The 22,079-nt window shown below is 32.6% G+C and overlaps 3 protein-coding genes and 1 long non-coding RNA gene across 9 annotated transcripts; 1 reads left to right on the top strand and 3 right to left on the bottom strand.

The window, feature by feature from the left end:
• Positions 1-1,508: 1,508 nt before the first annotated feature.
• LOC105793805 (hypothetical protein) lies at positions 1,509-5,364 on the top strand. 6 transcript variants are annotated; one of them, XR_008194329.1, is made up of 5 exons: positions 1,509-1,752; positions 2,597-3,014; positions 3,446-3,477; positions 3,601-4,738; positions 5,033-5,364. XR_008194329.1 is itself a non-coding variant. In XM_012622651.2 (4 exons), the coding sequence occupies exons 2-4, from the start codon at positions 2,678-2,680 to the stop codon at positions 4,537-4,539; spliced, it is 1,308 nt and encodes a 435-aa protein (XP_012478105.1). In that variant the 5' UTR covers positions 1,509-1,752; positions 2,597-2,677; the 3' UTR covers positions 4,540-5,364. The 6 variants fall into 6 exon arrangements, 5 of the variants coding, with proteins under 5 accessions (XP_012478105.1, XP_052484139.1, XP_052484138.1 ...); XM_012622651.2 differs by having other exon boundaries at positions 3,601-5,364; XM_052628179.1 differs by having other exon boundaries at positions 2,631-3,014; positions 3,601-5,364.
• A 630-nt stretch (positions 5,365-5,994) lies between these two features.
• Positions 5,995-9,318, bottom strand: LOC105793806 (26S proteasome regulatory subunit S10B homolog B). The gene is made up of 10 exons (XM_012622652.2): positions 9,086-9,318; positions 8,406-8,525; positions 8,033-8,169; positions 7,770-7,931; positions 7,541-7,627; positions 7,353-7,439; positions 7,127-7,264; positions 6,755-6,946; positions 6,577-6,675; positions 5,995-6,412 (listed from the first exon to the last, which is right to left on the bottom strand). The coding sequence occupies exons 1-10, from the start codon at positions 9,183-9,185 to the stop codon at positions 6,338-6,340; spliced, it is 1,197 nt and encodes a 398-aa protein (XP_012478106.1). The 5' UTR covers positions 9,186-9,318; the 3' UTR covers positions 5,995-6,337.
• Positions 9,319-12,861: 3,543 nt separating this feature from the next.
• On the bottom strand, positions 12,862-14,697 carry LOC128039606 (uncharacterized). Its single transcript, XR_008194051.1, has 3 exons — positions 14,549-14,697; positions 14,023-14,096; positions 12,862-13,209 (listed from the first exon to the last, which is right to left on the bottom strand). It is a non-coding gene; the product is annotated as an uncharacterized LOC128039606 (long non-coding RNA).
• A 3,641-nt stretch (positions 14,698-18,338) lies between these two features.
• Positions 18,339-19,520, bottom strand: LOC105793808 (thioredoxin H-type). Its single transcript, XM_012622654.2, has 3 exons — positions 19,307-19,520; positions 18,794-18,916; positions 18,339-18,703 (listed from the first exon to the last, which is right to left on the bottom strand). Exons 1-3 carry the CDS (start codon positions 19,391-19,393, stop codon positions 18,566-18,568), a joined length of 348 nt encoding a protein of 115 aa, XP_012478108.1. The 5' UTR covers positions 19,394-19,520; the 3' UTR covers positions 18,339-18,565.
• Positions 19,521-22,079: the final 2,559 nt, after the last annotated feature.

The following is a 22,079-nucleotide window of genomic DNA, read 5'->3' on the forward strand; positions in this document are numbered from 1 at the left end:
ACTTCGACCCCTGATCGTATCAAGCATTATTACCTTGAAACCTTATTTCCCTACAATAGGTTTCTAAGGCGATGGTCTTATCCCACCATGACATATGAAATATATGTGTGCAGAGGTGCATTATCACATCCCCAACCCCTCAAAATTACCTAAGAACTTCTGTCGTCTCAATCAAAACCCTAAATACTTTCAAAATACCCTAAAACCCTAAAATCCTAAAACCTAAAAACCCTAAAACCTAAAAAAAATAAAAAGTCCTAACCCTGGAGAGAGAAAGTGGAAGCACATCCAACTGGACGAGCTTTCTTGCCATTTACGCAAAAAACACGCCCATCTAGACGCACTTTCACTTTCTCTCTCCTAAAAACGGCCTATTTCCCTAATTAATTTTAAAACGCACCTAGATAATTCAACAAATATAACCCTTTATATTTACAAATTTTGTCAAATTGATTTGAAAACACATCTTCATCATAAATCGGAGTTATAAAACAAATTCAAAACCTTTAATTAAGTATATTTATAAATAACTGTTATTATACTATATTAAAATATATAAATAATATAATATTTCCTCAATGTATATATATATTCTGTCTTTATTTATTGAAACAACCATAAAGAAATAGGAACATGGTAATGATGATACTACTTTCATGTAAGGGAAAACATTTGCATGCAAGTGTTTAAGGCTTTTTATCTTGGTTTCCCCTATATCTTTTGGTTATACTAAGACATGAAATACGGGTTTAGTGTTATGGTTGTTCACATCTCTCTTGTTTCCTTTGAGGATAAAAAACACAAGAAGTTGGATTGTTTGGTTCAACAGTCAGTTGACTATTTTGTAGGCTTATATGGCACTACCTATCGTAAGAGAACCAACAGTAAAAAACCAAATTTCCAAATCTTTGTAAGTGGTCAAAAAGCCTGTTAGAGTTAACTCAATAGCTTCCTACCATGTTGGATTGCAACACTCCAAAGCTGAAGCTTTTATTCTTTTTCAGTTATACTTACAGACTGATGATCAAATGAAGGAAGCTACTTCAGGAATCAAAATGCAGCAGATGTTAGTCTTATCCATGGGTATGTCAATGCCAACGTCTACAGTCCTCTAACAGAGGCAATCTTGGTATCTTCTCGCATGAATTGATGGCAAAAGACAATCAAAATATACTGTAAAATATTAATATATATATATATTTTTTGAGGAATTATTATATTATTTATATATTTTAATACAGTATAATGAAATTTATTTATATATAATTTATGGTTTAGATTTATAACGAAGATGTATTTAAGGATTAAATTGATAAAAATTTTAGAATAAAAATTAAATTGATATGATGTGTAAGAATTGAGGACTAAATATATTATTATTATAATAATTAGAAAAAACAGTAGTGATAAACTCAAAAGTTTTCGTAATTTGGTGTGGTAATGGTTGAATAATTACAATTTACACTTTAAAATTAAAATAACAAAGAGACGTTTTTCTTTATGAAAAATAAATTAAAAATAAATTAAAAGGCGGAAGAAAAGGGAAGAAGGAAAGAAAGGGAGCGTAAAAAGAAGCAGAAATTTCAGTACCAACAGACGTTGCACAATCCCACATCCGTGCCCTTTGACTCTCTCGTTGTTCCGTCGTGAGCATCGGCCGATCCTCTCTGACCGCTGCCGGATTTTTCGACGCCGTTCGAATCTCTCTCTTTCTCTCTTCTTCACCTCCTTGACTGCCTAATTGTTGAATCTGTAAGTTCCTTTTTGATTAATTGATTATATTGTTATTGTCGCTTTATTTTTTGTTGTTTTATGGATGATATTTTTCGGCACTTGAAAAGCTTGATATCAGTTCACCGTGTGGAATATGAAACGCAGCCGGTTTTGAACCCTAATTGGAGCCCCTTTTTTTCTTTTGTTTTTCAGATTTCGTTGAACTTTTGAGCTTTTTTTTTTTTTTTGGCACAGCTAGTAAATGTTCGAACCGATGATTCTATGCCTCTTTTAATCTTTTTAATTATCAAAGTCGAACAAATTTATGCTCACGAGTAGTTGAAGACTTTAATAATGTAAATATTCGCGTCTTAAATGTCTCAATTTACATTATTTCTATTCTAAATTTGGAGTTAGTCAGGTCATGGATGATTAATTGAGGAAGGTGGTCTCAACCAGCTGATTTTTTCGCTATTATTGTTTTTCCTCAGCTGAACTGTGTTATTTGCTAGTAATTATTTTTCAATTTACTCTTCAATTTATTTATTGTTGTTGATATCTAAAAGCATAAGACTCTCGAGCCCCTAGTAATTAACTGCATATTTCATTTTTAATACTAATATTTCCGGTGCGTGCGCATGTGTATTTATTTTAAATTTTAGCTTTGGTCTTGTTCTAATGAGGGAAATAAATAAACTTGTGAAAATAATTCTTTAAGGAAAATGAAACATGTGGTTAGCTTGAAGTAGTTGTATTTTGAGTTTGTTTAGTTGGTTGCAGTTGTTTTATCTGTTCAAATTATGAATTCCAAAGTTTGTGCTGTTGTTTTATCCTTAAAAGTATATATTTTACCGGAAATACTTGCTGTTTACCCCCTATGCAGTACTTCACCTTGCATTTTGCGTTGCTTGAATCAGTGGTGTGAATTTGCAATACTGTTCTTTTTTGAGGTATATGAGTGATCATGGGATCAGCTTGTTGTGTAGCTGCAAGGGAAAGGACCCTTCCAAAGAGAACTGGAGTTGAGACTTTGCATAGAAATACGACATGTTCGCCATCATGGAGCTTCCGATGGGATAGTCAAAGGTGCGTAGCTGATGAAATTGAAGAGCCTTCTTATCAGGTGTCTAATAGAGCTAGCAGAAATGTTAGCATGGAGAGAAAAGGGACATTAGGTTGTGGTAGGCGTAATATTTCTGATCAAAGAAATGCACTTGAGATTGAGAACTATGAAATACCTACTTGTCAAAAATTCCCTATCCGTGAAGATATGGGTAGGAATATGATGACCCCCTCTTCAGGTAAATTTATTTGTTAATAAGTAGGTAGCTTATCGAGATACCTTTTTCCTATAAGCATCTTTACTGTGCATAAGATTTCCGGAAACTTTTGCTTAGAACTTTTGTTCTATGTTCGTTGTCTTGAAATTATGTCGTTTGTATAATTTTGTCTATTAACTTGATGTGAAAGGCTCTAATGGTCTTCAATTCCCAGCTACCGCACCTTTAGTATGCAGGATGCATGGTATTTACTAGTTGACTTCATTATAATAACTCATAAGAATGAACATAAAATATTATGTTTATTTATTTACTAGTTATATGCATTCTGCTATCGCCTACTACTCTATGTTCTCTCATTGCAGTTTTCAGTAATATGGCTTGGTGTCAGTTCCCCCCTTTCTATTATCTTTTCGTATTTTGTTTGAAATTGTTTTATGTTGTTGCTGCAGACATATCAAGGGCAAGTAATTATTCCATTGAGGTAAATTTAGATAGTTGAATAAGCTTTTTATGCTTGTGTGTGTTGTCGTTTTATCTTTTGGATGCTCTAGCCTATTCTAACCCTTTTTATGGTCTTTAACATGCCCTTCTGGTTATCCTGTAGGTGAAGAATTTGGCAGAATCGCCGGATATTGTGGATTCATCGGCACCAAAGCTTTCATTTTGTATACCTTCACCACTCTCACCACCAATTACAAAAACTTTGTCTGGCCATATTCCTTCCAACTCAACCCCATCTAGATGGGCTCGCCATTCACCTGGGCACCGGCTACTGAGGCAGGTCTCTGATAGTCGAATTCTGGGACTGAAATCACCAAATAATTATTCAATGTCTGAAGGAAGGTCATCTTTTGTGCTCTCCACGTGTAGCAATGACTTGACAGCTGGATCTCATGGTGGCTCTTCTGATGGCTGGTCTATGCGCACTTTTTCAGAGCTTGTGGCCTCTTCTCAAAGAGAAAGGTGGTCTTTTGATAGTGAACACTTTGGTTCTGGTGATGGCAAGATAAGTGGATGTAGCAGCGGGGTCTCGTATTCTCCATCCATAGGTATGCGAACTTGTGGGGCTTGCTCAAAGCTTTTGGCTGAGAGATCTTCGTGGAGCTGCAATGAAATTTCAGTGGTAGCCGTACTTGTATGTGGACATGTTTATCATACTGAATGCTTGGAAACTATGACGCCAGAGGCTGACAGATATGACCCAGCCTGCCCAATATGTATGGTTGGAGAAAAGCAGGTCTCAAAGATATCCAGAAAAGCTTTGAAAGCTGAAGTGGAGTTGATGGCCAAACATCTTAAGTTATTCAAGAATAGAGTTAAAGATAGTTTTGCGGATGGTGATTGTAATGATTTTAACCATCAACAAAATGCCAAGCGAGAAGGAAAAGCTCCAAAATTAGAACCCAGTTCAAGCCGGAGAAGCTCCTTGGCAAAGCCTTTCTTGAAGCGCCACTTCTCAATTGGAGCTAAGTGGGGCAGATCCGTATCAGAAAATGATTCTGCCAGAAAGAAAGGGTTTTGGGCAAGACATAGGAAAGATTGAGTTCCTTCCTCTACTGCCCTGAGGTGAGAGGCCTGCCCGTTCCATCACAAAAGCTTATCACTGTAGCATATATTGTCCTTCTTTCCCTTAATCCAAGGGTTGTGGACCATTCTCCACGAGTCAGGCTTCCAAGTCTCAACTTTCAAATGCAATCAAATCTCAGCTTCTTGAGTTAGAGATTCGCCATCCTGTTTCTAAGGTAATACTGTCAACAAGATAGCCATAGAAAATTTCCTACACTGATGACTGACCCATCTTATAACTTGTGCTCCTTTGGTGTTTTCCGTTATTTTGGTTGCCGATAAGCTAGTGGTAGGTAGGGCATGAGTCTTGAGGGCTACCAACTTTGAATTAGAGCAGAGTAGAAATGTGTAGTTTGGAATTCTATAGGTAATATGATCGTCTAATGGTAGGGGGATTTTCAATGTCCAAGGCGATGAAGTTATTTCTTTATTTCTGGACATAATATCAAGTGAAATTTCTGTTTTATTAGGTTTCATTGAAAGATGCAACTGAATGTTATATATAATATCCTCTGGATGACTGCTCTGAAAGGGAACCTACAGTTTCAGCCATTGACCGAAGCACTGAATTGATTGGGAAAATGACGAGCAAGTATTCTACTGTCCTTTGCCGCTCAATTCTATTGATAATATAACGTTGGGTATTGCAAATTTTCTTTTAACTTCGGGATTCTCTTCTTTGTCTCCCTTTCAGTTTTATAACAATTGAATCATAATAACTATTTTTGTCCATTCAAAAGACTATTACAGAAGTTATTTATGATAATAATTATAAAATAAATCAATTACATAATTTGTTTAATTTTTATCTTATTTTATTTTATTTTTGTTAAAGTATAATTTGCTTGAATGGGGACTGGCAGGACCGGGAATTGGTTGGGGCATTGAACTGATCTATTGGAGAATTGGTAAAGATGGATTGAACTGGGTGGTTGAATCAGGTTTTAAATTTTTTTTTAAATATTTTATGAATTTTCTAATGATTTATTGATCGAACTGATAGTCTAGCCAATTCAATTATAAAGTGCAAAATGCAAAAAACTAGGATCTATCAAACGACTGAAAATAGTCAAAATTTGAAAATGATTAAACCTGAATTAATTTTAAATTTTTTTTTTTTTAAATCAAATTGAACTGATCTAAAACCAATCTAATCTGCACATTGAAGACTATTAAGTATAAACCGACCTCTAATCTGCAAAGACCATGAAATGAAAGAAAGTAAACAGAAAAGTAATGTTGAACTAAACGTGCATATTGGGTTTAACTATCGTTGATTGAATTGAATCTCAAGTTAATTAGCATTATTACTATTACAACAAATTTAAAACACATATTTTAAAGATTAAAAGAATTATATATAAAAAATAAGCATTATATAAAAATTTATACCGAAAATCTATCCAGATCTATTTGATTTTGAAAAAGAAAATATATGAAAATTTCACTGGATAAAATAAATAGAATTCATGTATTTTCGAACTAATTAGACTTGGTTTTAACTAGATAAACAAATCTTATAAAACATAATCAAGCTTGAATTTGGCCCTCCCTAGGCTCCATAGATACAACAAGTGCCTGGAGCATATCAAGCTGTAATTATGGCAACATTGTTGTGCAACCCTTTGTCGTGAAAGCTGTAATATTTAAAGATACATCATCCCGAATTTCTTAAATAAAGGCCAACATTTAACTTGAGCAAATTAGAAGACATCTAAAATATAATGCACTGCCCGTACTCCATGGCTTCCAAAAACGGAAAAGAAGTAAGCTCTCTACTCTTTCCCAAAATCAGTACTGTAGTGTGCACTAGATTCCAGTTTCTTGGCTTCGTTCAATTTTCTTACTGCCTGAAATTTTTCACCACATAGAGTGTGTGAGGTAAGCATATATTATCATCAGTTCTCCAGCTTTGTTTTCTCAATAGTTATGCCAAAATATAGTAAAAAATAGGAAGTTATAATGCACATAAGACAAACAAAAGAAGGCGGTATTTCAAGTTCTAAGCTCCTACCTTCATGAAATCTTCATGGATTACATAATCACGTTCTGCACGAATCGCTGACATTCCAGCCTCCGTGCAAACATTTCGTAGATCAGCACCGTTAAAACCCTAAACCAATGGTTGATTAAAAATATATTAGTAATGAGGATTACAGGCATGAAAAACAAACAAGCCAACTTTGACTAACCTCAGCAAGTTTAACAACAGCCTCATAGTCAATTTCACCATGCTTAGCAATGCCAGCAGCATGGATCTTGAGGATTTCCATTCTCGATTGTTCATTCGGCAATGAAATTTCTATTTTTCTATCTAGCCGCCCAGGACGAAGAAGTGCAGGGTCAAGTACATCAGGTCGGTTTGTAGCCATGATCATTTTAACCTAAGCACCAGCAAAACAATTTTAAGTTGATAATATTTTCTCAAGAGTGACCTCTGTACAGAGTCAATGAATGACAAACTGAGAGAAATTTGAGTTCCAGACCATGGTAATCAGTTCAAAGTGTTAGAATATTTGCTTCAAATCACAATCTCGAACTATGTTCATAATAAAACAACGTACCTTTCCAAGCTGATCAAATCCATCAAGCTGATTAAGTAACTCCATCAGCGTTCTCTGTATTTCACGGTCAGCGCTTGTTCCTTCACTAAAACGGCGTCCACCGATGGCATCAATCTCATCCATAAAGATGATGCAAGGCTGAATAAAAAGAAACAAACATAAGCATGATATTAACAGAAACAAAAAAGAAGCAATAAAAAAAATTCAAAACTCCCAAGGCTCTCACTTGGTGATCACGAGCATATCCAAACATTTCTCTTATCAGCCTCGCACTTTCTCCAATGTATTTGTCAATTATTGCACTTGAAACGACCTGAATTCAGATGATAAGGTAATGCATTCATTCAAGGACAAGATAACATGTCACATATAAAACCACAAAGTCAAGTTACATGGTATAAAAAAAATACTGACCTTTAAAAAGTTAGCATCAATATTGCTTGCTATTGCTCTGGCTAACAATGTCTTGCCAGTACCAGGAGGTCCATAAAGGAGGACACCCTGCAATTAAGATGAGAAATTTCAAATGATTCCCAAACAAACATCACGTGATGACAGTGTGCATCACCCATCAATATATACAAAAGTACACTCTTTGAATCTCCCGAATTGAGAGACAAGGGAGATTGGAAGCAAGAATCACCTTGGGAGGTTTAATCCCAACTCTAAGGAAAAGCTCGGGGTTCATTAGAGGGAGCTCAATTGATTCCCTAAGTTCTCGAATTTGATCAGATAAACCACCAACAGCGGAATAGCTAACATTACCGGGATCTTCATGTAGCATGTTGTAAACAACTGGATCAACCTGTTATCCAAAGATGTAAAACAATATCAGACATTTGAAAAGAGAACTTACTTTGATATCATAAAAACAGCTGAACTAAAGAGGAAGCTAATATAACTTACTTCACGTGGAAGAGCCCGCATGATTGTAAGTGTTGTCATGTCAAGGACCACTCTAGTTCCAGAAGTCAGTTTCTCCTTGTCAACTTTGCTGCGGCAACCAACCACATAGCGAGGGCCACTGCTTGCTTTAACAATCACTGAAAGATCATATAAACATCCAACGTATAGAAATTTATCAATTCTAAAGAAAAATGAATCAACAAACACTAAGAAATTCAAATGCAACTACTAAGATGCCAAACAATGAAATTTTAATAAAAAGAACACATCAATGAAGTTTGTAAGTTTGATATGCAAATGTTAAAGATGCTTAGCCGCTTGGACAAACGTCTACACTAAAAGAATAAGGCAACTGTGGAAAAGGAATAATTACGGCGTTCATTGTCAAGAGGCCTGAGAACTTCTCCAATGATCTGTCCAACACTCTGAAGAGACTTCAAATCGTCTTCTGTTTTGTTAAACTCCTTCTTAGCAGCTCTCAGATTCTCCCTACCTAAACATCCAACAGAATAGCTATGTGTCAAAAACCATTCCATGTATGATATATGTTAGTCGGAAAAACAAAAATCCGGACTTCAAACAACTAATTCACTATGCAATAGCCAAATCTACAAGCATTTTTTTTTTCCTTTCGTTTCTTGGGTCTTTTATTTTCTAAGAAAGCAAGAATCTAATTTTACCATTAAATAAAATCATCAGTCCAAGTCGAAGGCATTGAACAGCATAATTTTAGTTGAAAACAAAATAATTATGTACCGCTGCAATCAAAGCTTACAGCTTTTCTAACCAATTTTTACCTACTTAAGCTATCTCTAAAAAGAACAGGGAAAAAGGGAACTCTCAAAAAAAGCATATTTTCAATGCAGAAAAACGAAAAAGCAGATGGAATTGAAGAATAACGAAAATGGGAAAGCAAAAACCTAAATCACAAATCGGGGGAAACAACGAAAAAATAATAATTCGGATGTAAAATGAAAGGAAGATCGAGCGAAAGAGAAAAATGGGGGGGGGGGGCATATTAGTGTTAGATTATGAGATGAGATGGGAGGAGACCTGCCCGAACCCTGGACTCGTACTCCTTGTGTTGAAGGAGTTTCTTTCGGTACTCCGCAATCGCATTACGGCGCCGTACAGCGTCTTCTCCGTCGCTCATGGTAACAAATCCCAGATCAGAGATCGAAATCGTTTGATTTTGGAAGAAAGCCTTTTTTTTTTGGCTTCTCTGAGGTTTCTTGAGTGAGGGGTTGTTTCTATTTTAAATCCGCCTTCTGCTACAAACAAATTCCTTTTTACATGACGCTCTTTAAAATAGTTTACGTTTTTTCCTCCACAAATAGTTTAGAGGGATTTACCAAAAAAAGCTAATTTTTTTATAAAATTACCGAAATAGGCCGGTTTTTTAATTATTTATCGGACTGGGCCATTTCCTCTAAAATCGCGCCACGTCGGAGCGATGTCGGGATCGGAGGAGAAAAGCGTCACGTCAGCGCGACTGGCGGCGTGGAAGGAAATCGCGCCTCAAGGGAGCGATTTCCTTCCACGCCGGCAGTCGTACCGACGTGACGCGATGTGACGTGACGCTGAACGTGAACAAGGTTTCAACGGTCAAAAAATTGACCGTTGCCCCCCCCAACGGTCAAATTTTTTTTTACTATATAAACCCCACCCTTTTATTTTCACAAACAAATTCAATATCAATTTCTTTCAAAATTCTCTCAATTCCTTTCAAAATTTCTCTCAATTCCTTTCAAAATTTCTATCAAATTCCTTCCAAAATTCTCTCAAACTCTCAAATTCCTTCCAAAATCCTCTCAATTTCCTTCAAAAAATCTCCAAATCCATATTAAATTTCTTTTTCCATTAAATTTCATTTTTTTAAGAAAATTTTAAAATTTTTATTTTTTTAAATAATTTTAAAATTTTAATATTTTCAACAATTGCGGATCATTGATTCGTCTTGATAGGAATCACATATCGGTGGAGCAAATGAACATGGTAAGTATTAAATTTAAATTTTAAATTTTTTAAGATATTTTTTTATGTATTTTTAGATATTTATTAATATATTTTTGTTATAAAAGGTCAAGATCGGGTATTGGAATGCAATATTCGAATATGCATGCTCCATCACCGTTAGTAGAGAACTACCATGGAAGCGGGATTTTGGCACGTGGCGGACAGTAGGCCGGGATGCAAGTTGGAGCCAAACCGATCGGTCGTTGATCGAGAGGTGGAGACCGAGACGCACACATTTCATCTTCCATGTGGAGAGTGCACTATCACTCTAGAAGATGTCCATCTGCATTTGGGATTGCTGGTGGATGGGCACCCAAGGCCGGTCCGCCTAATCTAGCAATTGGGAGGCGGTGTGCTACGATCTTTTGGGCGCGATTTGACACTATTTGCTCAGAAACGTCAAAAAAAATTATTTCCTACATGACCAACTGTAGCGAAATCGCATCCACGAGGGCGCGATTTTACAATTTCTTCTAATATAGCATCCTGGTATCAGCGATTTTATACTATTTCCTCAGAAAACGTCAAAAAAAAATTATTTCTCACATGACCACTGTAGCGAAATCGTGTCCACGAGGCCACTATTTCACAATTTCTTCTTAAATAGCATCCTAGTAGAAGCGATTTCCCACTATTTAACCAGAAACGTCAACTCGAAAAAAATTTTCCGGACCCCTAACTCCTAAAAAGCGCACCCTAAACCCTAAAAGCCATAAAACCCAAAGCGTAAAATCGGGGTCAAAATCGCGTTCCGATATCGCTAAGTAGCGGAGGTCGCGTCACGTCGGTAGCGACCTGCCGACGTGGAAGGAAATCGCGCCTCAAGGAGCGATTTCCTTCCACGCCGCCAGGTCGCTGACGTGACGCGACCTTCTCTGCCGCCCCGACATCGCTCCGACATGGCGCGATTTGGGGAAATGGCCCGATCCGTAAATAATTAAAAACCGCCTATTTCGTAATTTTATAAAAATTGGCTTTTTTGGTAAATCCTCAATAGTTTACTCATTTAATTGGGTTTTTAATTAAAACTAGATTCATGTGTATATCTTATTTACACATTTAATTTTTAATTGTTTTAAAATAATATATTTTAAATTATTACAATTAATTTTAATTCAATCCTTAAATATAATTAAAATATATTAAATTATTTAACAATTTAAATATGATAAAATTTTTAATAATGTTAAAAAATCAAATCATAATTAAAACATTTGTACCATATAATTTTTACCTCATGTAATCATTATCTAAAATAATAACTAATAAATGTAATTAAAATATATTAATTGTTTTGCTAATTCAAATATAATATTAATAACAAGTTCCTATTATACAATAAAATAATTGATATATTATAAAATAATTTTTAAACTTTTTGTCAACTTTTACTTCAATTATAAGTATTTTAACTCAACTTTTAAGTAATAATTTTGTTAACTCAATTTATCAAACCAAAATGTCAAAAGGAGATTGATTTTAAAAAAATTTGTGGATGCTAGAGAGAAAGAATAGAAAATGAATACAAGAATTTAGAGTGATTCGACTCAAATTGCCTACTCTACTACCTTAACTTTTCACAACTAATTATTTTTCCAAATTCACTAATTTCTTCAACCTTTAAGAACAAGGTTTACGCTCTCTTAAGATTTCTACCCAAATCTTAAAATACATCTCCTTTCAAAGAGATACAAAGGAACAAACAAAGAAATAATCTTATAAGATTGATGTGTTTGCAAATTAAGCTCAATTACAATGAAAAATACTTGAGTAAAAGAATACAAATAAGGCTCACAAGTGTTTGAAAAAAAATGAAAATATATGGCACAAAGGTTGTTTTGATTGACATTTAAGCTTGAATATTCTTTTTGTTGTTGTAGGATCTTTAGATGTTGATATATATATATATATATATATATATATATATATATATATATATATATATATATATATATATATCCTCTAATTCATTTCCAACCGTTGTGATTGTTCAGAAAATAAATAGAGTCATTAGGGATTAAAATATCAGATCATTAAATTCACCTCCAACAAAAAGTATCAATACCAGAGGCATTTAATGCATGATTGAATCATGAAGACAAGTCCAACGGACTGTCATAATTTGCGTATGCCCATGGCCATGGGACTTGCATACATACATGAGTCTTTAACCTTAGACTCTATAGAGTCTCGTACTTAAGAAAAACCCTCGTAGGGTCAGCACATACTTGTGCGTGTAAATCTTCGTATAGTCCAACTGAACTTTCGCAAAGCTAAATAACATGTGGCACAAAGTGCACAACATGATATCTCCTTATTCATTCATCAATCATTACATCCCTACATACAACGCATATCAATTATTTTCATCAAAATAACACATATCAAGAATTCAACAATATATCTAAATCACTAGTAATTTACCCAGAAACTACTTATCAATACAACAACTTATGCTTACAACAGGGGTATGCATTTGCACACCAACTTAGCATGCATCAACATTACCGCAAAAATTTCATCAAAACCAGACATGCAATGTAACTAGCGAAAAATTTAGAAATCACCATGCACCAAAATTTGAGCTCACAACAACATGCACCTTTTCTCATAATATACATGTAACACCCCCTAACCCCAAATTGTCGCCGGAACAAGGTTACGAGACATTACATGACATATCAAACAATTTACAAATAATTATATCAATTTTACTAATTGACTTCATTCAATTTTTTTATAAAAATTTCGGGAGCATTTCTGCTTATTTTTACATACAACCCCCTGCAAAATTTCAAACATAACCAACCCAATTCCAGTATTTCAACCAAGGCATTTATATACTTAAATCTTACTTGACATATTGACATAACAACTTATTTAATAAAAATCCTATTATCATTTCTAATTAACACATAAAACTAATCAAGTCATTTCAATTTGATACCAATGTCATAAAGGACTTCTACCAATTTGCTAATATAATCATCAAAATACATAATATCTTACTTTACAACAAAACTACATAGCATACCAAAATAACTATTATAATTCTTATGTACATGCCACTTTCTCTTAAAGGAAGAAAACATCACCAAAATCTTTATGTCGGAGTCGGGATTTTCCTGGATGCTGAACCGAGACTTTGATCCCTTTTTAACCTGAGCACGGAAACAACCATACGCTGAGTATTGTATACTCAGTGGTATTATCATAATTCAAATTATAATAACAACAAAGAATTATAATTACCAAGCATGTAACTATCCGATTTCTTAAATATCAATTAATTTATAAACTTTCATTAACTAACAATAACAATACAATTTTTAGCTATTCTTCAATTTCAATCATATATTACATGTAATAATTTCAATCACTACATAAACATTAAATTCATGCCTTTCATTTTCAATCTCAAATTTCAGTCCACAATTTTAAATTTTCTTATTTCAATTATTCACCCTTTTAACAATCTAGACTTTGACGGATACACGAATTCCAACCCAAACACACCAATACGGCACATTGTGCCTAAAACGGTACATAGTACCTGATCAGTATACGACACATAAGTGCCTGAAACGACACACGAGGTGCCTAATACGACACATAAAGTGTCTGAGATACGACACATAAAGTGTCTGATCGGCAAAGCCGATAAATCCCGTACTCTTCTAAATCCTATGGCATGCCAATTATATCTGACTCAGCCCTACTAGTTAATAGGGTATATAAATTTCATAATCTAATTTTCACTTTTATTTAAAAAAATTCATTTTCAATATCAATTATACTTTTTCCATTCACTAATTAAACACAGTTCAATATCAACACATATTTTTCTCATTCAATTTAAAATTTTTTTTCCAAATTCAATTCAATAAAGTCACTTACCTTATCATATGCTTACCATACACATAATTTAAATTTAACATCAAATAATAAATAATTTAAATTATAGTAATACAAACCTGAATTTTACTCGATTATTCCTCAATAACCTTCTCCTTTCCTTTCTGTGTCGATGCCTCGAGTTCCTTGTTAGCTACGAAAATAATAATAATAATAATTTACACCATCAATTACAACATTAATTTATAATAATAATAAAATTTCTATCTAATTTATACTTTAATTCCAATTTAATCCTAACTAAATTTATTTACTTTTCTAATTTAATTCACACTCTATTTCTATTCAAATTTCTTCTAAACTCAAATTTAACTACCAAATTTTCAGCATATTTCATTAATTTCGAATTTTCCTCAATTTAATCCCTACAAACATAAAACTTATAGCTTACTTCACAATTTAATCCTTTTATCAACTCTAACTAGAAATTCTATCAAATAAAACCTCAATTCCATCATTTATTCAACATAAACCCTACTCAAAAATCTATTAACTTTCAAATTTTCAACTTAAATCCAAGAGTATTTCACTCTAGGATTCCAAAAAACATCAAATTTATGAGAAAAAGGACTTGATTTAGCTTACCTATTAAACTTCAAGCTTCAAAATCTCAATTTTCCCTCTTTCTTTTCTTTCCCTTTTTCTTCCCCTGTTTTCGTCTCTTTCTCTGTTTCTTCTCTGTTCTTCTTTTCTTTCTTTTTCTTTTTTTTTTGTTTTACTTACTTACTTTATTTCTTTTATGCATTAGTTAATAATAATAATATATTATAATAATCACATAATAATATTTTATTCACAAATATCTTTTACTTAAACTATAAGAAGATGTTTTATTTTATTACAAGTGTGTTTTATATATTTTACACATGTATTATTTATCATCACACAATTGTCTTTATCTTATTTGTTTCCTATAATATATTATTTTAATCTTAATTAATATAATTTATAATATTTTAATTTAATAATATTTTTATAATATAAATCAAGAAAAATCTAAGATTTTTCCATGTATTGCCGCCTAATCTTAAGCCATTGGCTTATTTACCTATTTAGTCCCTCATATTTTATTTTAATCTATAATTAAACTTTCACTTCTATTGTAATTTAATCCTTTTTACTAATTACTCTTAATTAAGCTAAATTCACCTATCTAAAACCTAATTAAACACACAACTAGTTTAATAAATATTTCTAATAATTATTTTCAAACTCAATTTACTAAGACGGAGGCCCGATATTATACTTTTCCAATACCCGTGAATTTTTGGGTCATTACAATACATCCACAATTTTGGTAACTTTATCCCAACAAGATATCACATCCTCGTAAGCATAACACACAACTAGAACAACACAGTAAAAAGGTATGTAAGACAAACACTGAAGATTTGAGTTCAGGAACTCACTGACATAATACCTCAATGACGCATCACCTATTGGCTTGCCTTTCCCCTTGTCGTCTAGTATCTCTCTGTCTTTATTGGCTAAACAGTAACAACCATATGAGATCGACCATGAGACATTTACAAGTATGATAATCGAGCTCTGACAACATGCATAGTAAATTATCTACTTAACATGCTTCTTTTCCTTACAACCAACATTTAACCGGATATCAAAAGTTTATTTCTTTCCTTCAAAATAAAAAAAAAATACAGAAGAGTGTAGGAACGTTACCAATTCACAAATTTCGCATTTGATCAAGCTAAATTGTTATTTTTCACCCTTATGCAGCTCAATCCTTTCATTCCTCTATCTCTAGTCTAAAAATATCTAGAAAGAAGATGATAGTTGAGAAGAAGTTGGAAGAAGGAAAAAAAAATATTTGTTCTCCATTTTCCTTCTCCCCCTATATAGCCACTTTCATATTGATCGTTCAACACTTTCCATGCAAGCACTAACCCAATTTAATATAAAATATTAGAAACAAGCCATTATTCCCCAACAGGTCTCTTAGAAAATTTGACAATCCTCATTAATACCCAATTTAACCTCCAAGTTTTACAATTTGGTACAAATAAGATGTCGTAGGATCAAATTGAAATATATAAAATAACTCAGGGTCTCCAGTCGAATATGACCAAGTCTTGATGAAAAAATCAGGTGTGACAAATTCTTCAAATCTACCCATATCAAACCAAGAGTTGTTTCTTGATTTTCTTGAAAACCAAGATTTGAAATCTTGATTGTTAAGTTGGAACTCATCTCCTTGAAGCTTTTGAAGTCCATTTAACACAAATTTTTGCAAGACCAAGTTCATCGTTGCTCGAATCTACTTGGATCTTGAACATTTTTGGAAGGTCTATGTGCATTCTTTTGCTGATCTTTTTAATTTTTGAATGATCTTTTTCAACTGCTTTTGGGTTCTTTCCAAGATAATTTGTTGCGCTGTAAAAACACTCGAGCGGAGATGGAAATGAGATGCACAATGAAAGTGGTGATATAGTTGCTGAAATGTAGATGGTGGCGTTGATCTCAATGATGGAGAAAGATTTTGGGAAAATTGTACGCATCCAATGGCCAAACATGACTAATAGAGATACAATTCTGATTGTTGCAAAGCTAAAGGTGACTATTATTGGAACTCTTACGCTGATTCAAGCGACTGTCTCCGCTAGTTAGATGAATAGCAAAGGAGAGCTTTGTGCTTAAGAAGTTTTGGCAATGGCCAGGTTGCACCCAACTAATGAAGTAGGCTAGTGAGATATTAAAAGAGACATATTGCAAGAAAGGGTTAACGACATCAGTTTGGGGGTTCGAAAATTATAATTCATTGCGAGGGTGAGATAAATGTGGTTGAGGAAACTAGTTGGCAAGGTTGCTTGAAAGAACCCATGGCTTTTTTCTCAGATTCCCACAAACAGTGCCAATTGTCGGTGTCCACTTGTGGCAAGTTGTACGGACTGGGCTTCACTAATGCTTCGCAAGGTAGAAAATAGTTAAAAGGGACTCTAAGGTAGGAGTGTATTGGTTCGGTCTGATCGGTTCGTTTTAGAATTTAAGAAATGTCCATCATAATTTAATTTGATTTATTTATCATTTTTTTTCCATTTTAAATTTTGACATTGAATTTTTAGACTTGTTTTGACAAAATAAACTTTGCTTCATAGATTTTGAATATGATTTGTCAATAATTTTAAAGAAATAAAATTAATCAATAAGCTTTTATATGGTATTTTGTGAAACATATTTTATATATAGAACATTTAAATTATTTTCACGATTTTAAATATAAAATATTTGTTTTATATCATAAAATATTAAAATTAATTATAAATTAAATAAAAATAAAATTCTTTTCTTTTTTAACTTGCATTTCATAAACTGTCTAAACACCTCAAATCAAATAAAATTTTGTTCTTGTGTTCAAAACTCATATATGTCACACAAATATGAAGAAATTCAAAAGCCCTCTAAATACATGAAAAAACTTAGAAAAAAACTAACCATACCCGTGCGCATACATGCCGTTATCCACTATTCACACCCAAATCCAAGTACCATTGCTGACCAGGAGCCGAGTAAAGAGATAAAGTGCAATTGTCTGACCTAAAAATCACTAGTATCATTGACATGCATTGTTAATTTTGGTATCCACTAATCGACTAACAACCATGATCGAAGAGAAGTACAAAGAATTTGGTAAAATGGACCCACCCATCAAATCTTGGAAAATTCTTCAACATCCGAGGAAAGATGAGAAGAATTGTAAGAGTGTATGACATCTGAAGTTGCTGATGCTGATAATGTTCATCCAGGACGGGTTGGACACAGCGAACCTGATCATATCCCTGATGTAGAAATGTACAAGCCATTGCAAGAGCAATGTCTCAACATATTGCTATAGGAGATACTGGCTCACCTAGTGGGATAAATTACAGGTTGACCAGAGGAGTAACGTGGATAGCAATAATGCTTATCCAGATTATGTAATCCCTTCCAGTCAGCATGCTCATGGCACCCTTATTGCTGGTGATACCAAGTATGATTTAACAGAGTTCAGTGGTATTTTGGGTTAGTGGTCAAGTGAGCTTGCATTTGGTTTAAGGCATCATGAAAATAATATCTTTCCCCTGTCTGAGAGACCAATATGAGAGGTAACGACAAAGTGGCTTCTTCTTTGGGGCCACCAAAGACAGTGGAGTATCATTGCATGGAACCAGGAAACCAACGAGGCAAGCATGGAATTCCCCATTTATTACATGATCTTGTAGTCTAAAGAATGTCCCTCAAGGCTTATGGTGGTTCACTTGATAGGATAACAAACCAAAACATAAAAAGCAAGCCTTGAGATGTTACATTGGGAAGTTTGTTTGAATAATTGAGAAAGACAAAGCATTGTCATGATAGACTACTAAGATACGAATCATGATTATATGACAGCCTTTTGAAACATATAAATAGATTGGTGTAGTAGGTATATACAAGCAATTTCGAGTTTGATGTTCATACTAAGAACTACAAGCACATATGAAAGTATCGAACAAGACATACAAGAACATAATTTTCGTATCTGAGAGACAGATACGTATAAGATCTATAAGTTAAATTCTAGTTTCAGAAACAACTTGCAGAATTCGAAGAGTAATTGAAGTTGATTCATGCTTTCAACATATGTAAGGTTATTTTCTGCTGCAATTCATCTTTCCTTGCCCCCACAACTTTGTCAACTATTTTGCCTTGTTTCATAAAGATAAAAGTAGGCAATGCCTCCACGGCAAAATCTCGAGTCACGGTCTGCAAAATACAAGAGCATGTCGTGAAGTTAATATAAATCAAAAGCTATATTACAAACTATAATTAGCAAAGGCTTTTAAGAGATCTTACCTTCAAGTCATCCGCATCCACCTTCAAGAATATGACATCGGGCAGCTTCTTAGCAAGCTCTACAACGACGGGTGTAATGAAACGGCATGCCCCGCACCATGAAGCTGTGAAACTTACCACCGCCTAACCAGGGAAATCTTTTTTTAAGAACAAGTAGGTAAAAAGGGAATCCTAATGACTAATCTTTTAATGCAAGCAATAACTACGCTAAAGAAACGAGATCGTGCAAAGAACACTATATAAATCGCAGTAATGAACTCCTAGCAAGTAATAGTAAATTTGACATCTGGTTTCAAGCCCATCAATGATTGAATCACGTAAACAATCAATTTCACTATTTAACCCAAATTTTTTTCGCTTAATTCAGTGCATTACCTCTGGGAATCGGGGTGGTGGGGGGGGGGGGGTTGGGGGGAATCAAATTCAAACGAACAAAAGGTAAAAGCGAACCAAGTGAAGAAAACCCAGTTTCTCAAAATTTTGGGAAATTGAGAGAAAAAAGTAAAATTCTACCAGTTTCATTGAGGCGTTTGCTGCATGGAGCTGCTCGTTCCATGAAGCAAAAGTCTGGCAGTTGATTAATTGTCCCTCTTCCGCCATTGCTTTCCCTCCGATTCCTTACTCACTCAAAAGTCAGGCTTATAAAGCCCAAATTATGATGCTTTACGGTGCTCGACTTGTGCGTAAAAGTCTTTGGCCATGACTGCCTCCACACCACGAATTGGTCGGGGGAAATCTCTTATCCTTTTTATTATAACCCACATCAATTAAAAAAAAGATTATATATGGAGGTGCTTTGTTATTTTGTACTTACTTCATACTTAATTTTTTCTTTCACTTTATTCCTACTAAAATTTGAAAATGTTTACTTTACTGACGTTCTTAATATAAGTTAAACTAACACTGATTATCGATAGCATAATCACAAATGATAATCTCATATGTAGTATAAAATTTTTTTATCATGTTATTAGTTATTAATGTCACGTCAGCATATTTAACAACGTTAATTAGATATATAAAAGAAGTATGAGTTGGATTATGATTTTTAAATTTAGGCATCAATTATGTCAAATTTTTTTTATGTAACAAGTAGGTTTAGATACCTCCGTATATATTAATCTTTTAAAATAATTTTTAATAAATTATTTTTACAATTGAAAATTTAAATAATTTAGTTTATATTATTAAATATCTCAATTTAGATTTTATATTATTAAAAATGTTAGATTAAATTTAAAGTTAAACTATAAATAAAAAATATTTATTTTTTTAAAGGTTTAACTTACAAATTGATACTTAAATTACGGTTTTATTTTCATTTTGGCACTTAAATAAAATTTTTATCATAAATGGTACTTATAATTAAAATTACCATGTGGCAAAAAAAGATAAAAAGTATTATTTTCTTTTTACAAATACTAGAAACTTTATTACATGGATATATGTGTAAACTATGTATTTAAAACACATATTTGTGTTTAAAATAACATATAATAATTAATGAAATGTATAATTTGAAACTAATTAATAATAACACATTAAATATTTACGATATTAAAATAAAAAAGTTAGATTAAATTGTAATTAAAATAAATTTAAACATATTGAATATATCGAGTTAAGATTACTAAATGAATACGTTATTTATCATGGTGTTGTCATCAATCTTAAGTTAGTGTTAAGTTAATTTGTGATACCATCTTAATCAACAACATTATTAATATATACAATTGTTGGAGCTAATAAAGTGTGCATAATAAAATTAAAATAGTAAAAATAAAACTTTGGTTAAGTGATAAATTTAAAATTTTGCTAACCTAATTGACATGAGTTCAAATCCCATCATAGAAATTTTTATTTTTCAAATAATATAATTTATTTTAAATGCGAAGGACATTAAAATATTTTCTATAACTGTGTTGGGACCTAGTTGATAGATGACACCAACTCAATAAAGGGATTTATAAATATAAATATAAATATAAATATAAATATAAATATAAATATAAATATATATATATATATATATTTCTTTTTTACTTTATATCTTTTTCGGTTATTCTTCCCCTAATCGTAGGTTTCTTCTACAAGTGTAAGCTTTTTAGACTTCATGATTTTGATCATTTTCAGAACCAGATTGATAGTTGAACCTGTCATGCCACTAATTTTTGGTTTGATTAGTTCGTGTTATTAAAAATTATAAAAATAAAAATACTTTAAATAGAGAAAACCATTTAAACTGATTTTTTTTAGTTTGGTTAAGTTAATCTGCATTAGTTCGCGGATCAATCGATTCAATTCATATATCAAAAGTGATATCTCTATTGGTTCTCCATCCAAATGGCTAGTCCGGTCCGATTTTGAAAACATTAATTTTGATTGATGAAATAATTTTTTTGATCTCCTCAAGTCTAGCAAGCAGCCGGTAAAGTTTGAAAAGAGAATTAATCACCAACATCTCAACTTCGGGAAGGTAAATTTCGAGTATTACTAACATTGTCAAACAATATAAAGGAAAAAAATAGAAAAAAATAAGAAAAATAATGTAAAAAAAAGTAAAAGTAATAAAAAATATTTTTTAAAGGTTATAATATATGGCAGTCTAGATTTTTTTAATATATATAATATTTTAATGTAAAATAAGTAATATAAAAATAATTTTAGTACCACTTATAATAAAAAAATAAAATACCAGGTTAGAAAAGATATATTTAAAACAATTGTTAAAATTTCATGTTATCTCATTTCTTTTTATATAATACGTACTAAATGATGTTTTTAATGATAGAAAGGTGTGTTGGGTTGGACTAGGGACTTGCAGATCATATAAAATGACTCTGAAACTTGAACTAATAATAAGATAGTTAAGAGGTTCCCATACATTCTATAAATGGAATTTTTTATTTGTTAATTCGGTTGCCATCATTTGCTTTTAGGTAAAAATGTAAGAGTTTGAAAAAAATGAGTAAATTAATAAATTCATCGCTTGTTAAAAATTTCAACTATTTTTACAGTAAAAATTGGTTTTTGTATGTCATCGTGACGTACATGTAATAAGCCACATGTCATTGTTTAATTATTCTATCAGGAACACTAATTTTAAAGACGAAACTTTTAACAAAAATGACTGATTTACTTTTTAATCTAATATATAAAGATTAATTTATTTATTTTTCAATAAAAAAAATCTAATTTAACTCTTGCGGTATAGAATTTTTACTTCCGCCTTTATATTTTACTGCCACTTCTTTTCTTTCCTGTTAAGCAGCACAAAAAGTCTGGC

Source organism: Gossypium raimondii, chromosome 3, assembly GCF_025698545.1.
Source record: "Gossypium raimondii isolate GPD5lz chromosome 3, ASM2569854v1, whole genome shotgun sequence".
Taxonomy (NCBI): Eukaryota; Viridiplantae; Streptophyta; class Magnoliopsida; order Malvales; family Malvaceae; genus Gossypium; species Gossypium raimondii.

Bases quoted from the DNA above. Each gene is read 5' to 3' on its own strand.
- LOC105793805 (XM_012622651.2), top strand. From the start codon at position 2,678: ATGGGATCAGCTTGTTGTGTAGCTGCAAGGGAAAGGACCCTTCCAAAG. The intron at 3,015-3,445 runs GTAAATTTATTT...TTGTTGCTGCAG, and splicing joins TATGATGACCCCCTCTTCAG to ACATATCAAGGGCAAGTAAT. The intron at 3,478-3,600 runs GTAAATTTAGAT...GTTATCCTGTAG, and splicing joins CAAGTAATTATTCCATTGAG to GTGAAGAATTTGGCAGAATC.
- LOC105793806 (XM_012622652.2), bottom strand. From the start codon at position 9,185: ATGAGCGACGGAGAAGACGCTGTACGGCGCCGTAATGCGATTGCGGAG. The intron at 8,526-9,085 runs GTCTCCTCCCAT...TTGGATGTTTAG, and splicing joins CGAGTCCAGGGTTCGGGCAG to GTAGGGAGAATCTGAGAGCT. The intron at 6,413-6,576 runs GTAGGAGCTTAG...GAAAAATTTCAG, and splicing joins TCCATGAAGATTTCATGAAG to GCAGTAAGAAAATTGAACGA.
- LOC105793808 (XM_012622654.2), bottom strand. From the start codon at position 19,393: ATGGCGGAAGAGGGACAATTAATCAACTGCCAGACTTTTGCTTCATGG. The intron at 18,917-19,306 runs GTAGAATTTTAC...TTCCCTGGTTAG, and splicing joins CAAACGCCTCAATGAAACTG to GCGGTGGTAAGTTTCACAGC. The intron at 18,704-18,793 runs GTAAGATCTCTT...TGTATTTTGCAG, and splicing joins TGGATGCGGATGACTTGAAG to ACCGTGACTCGAGATTTTGC.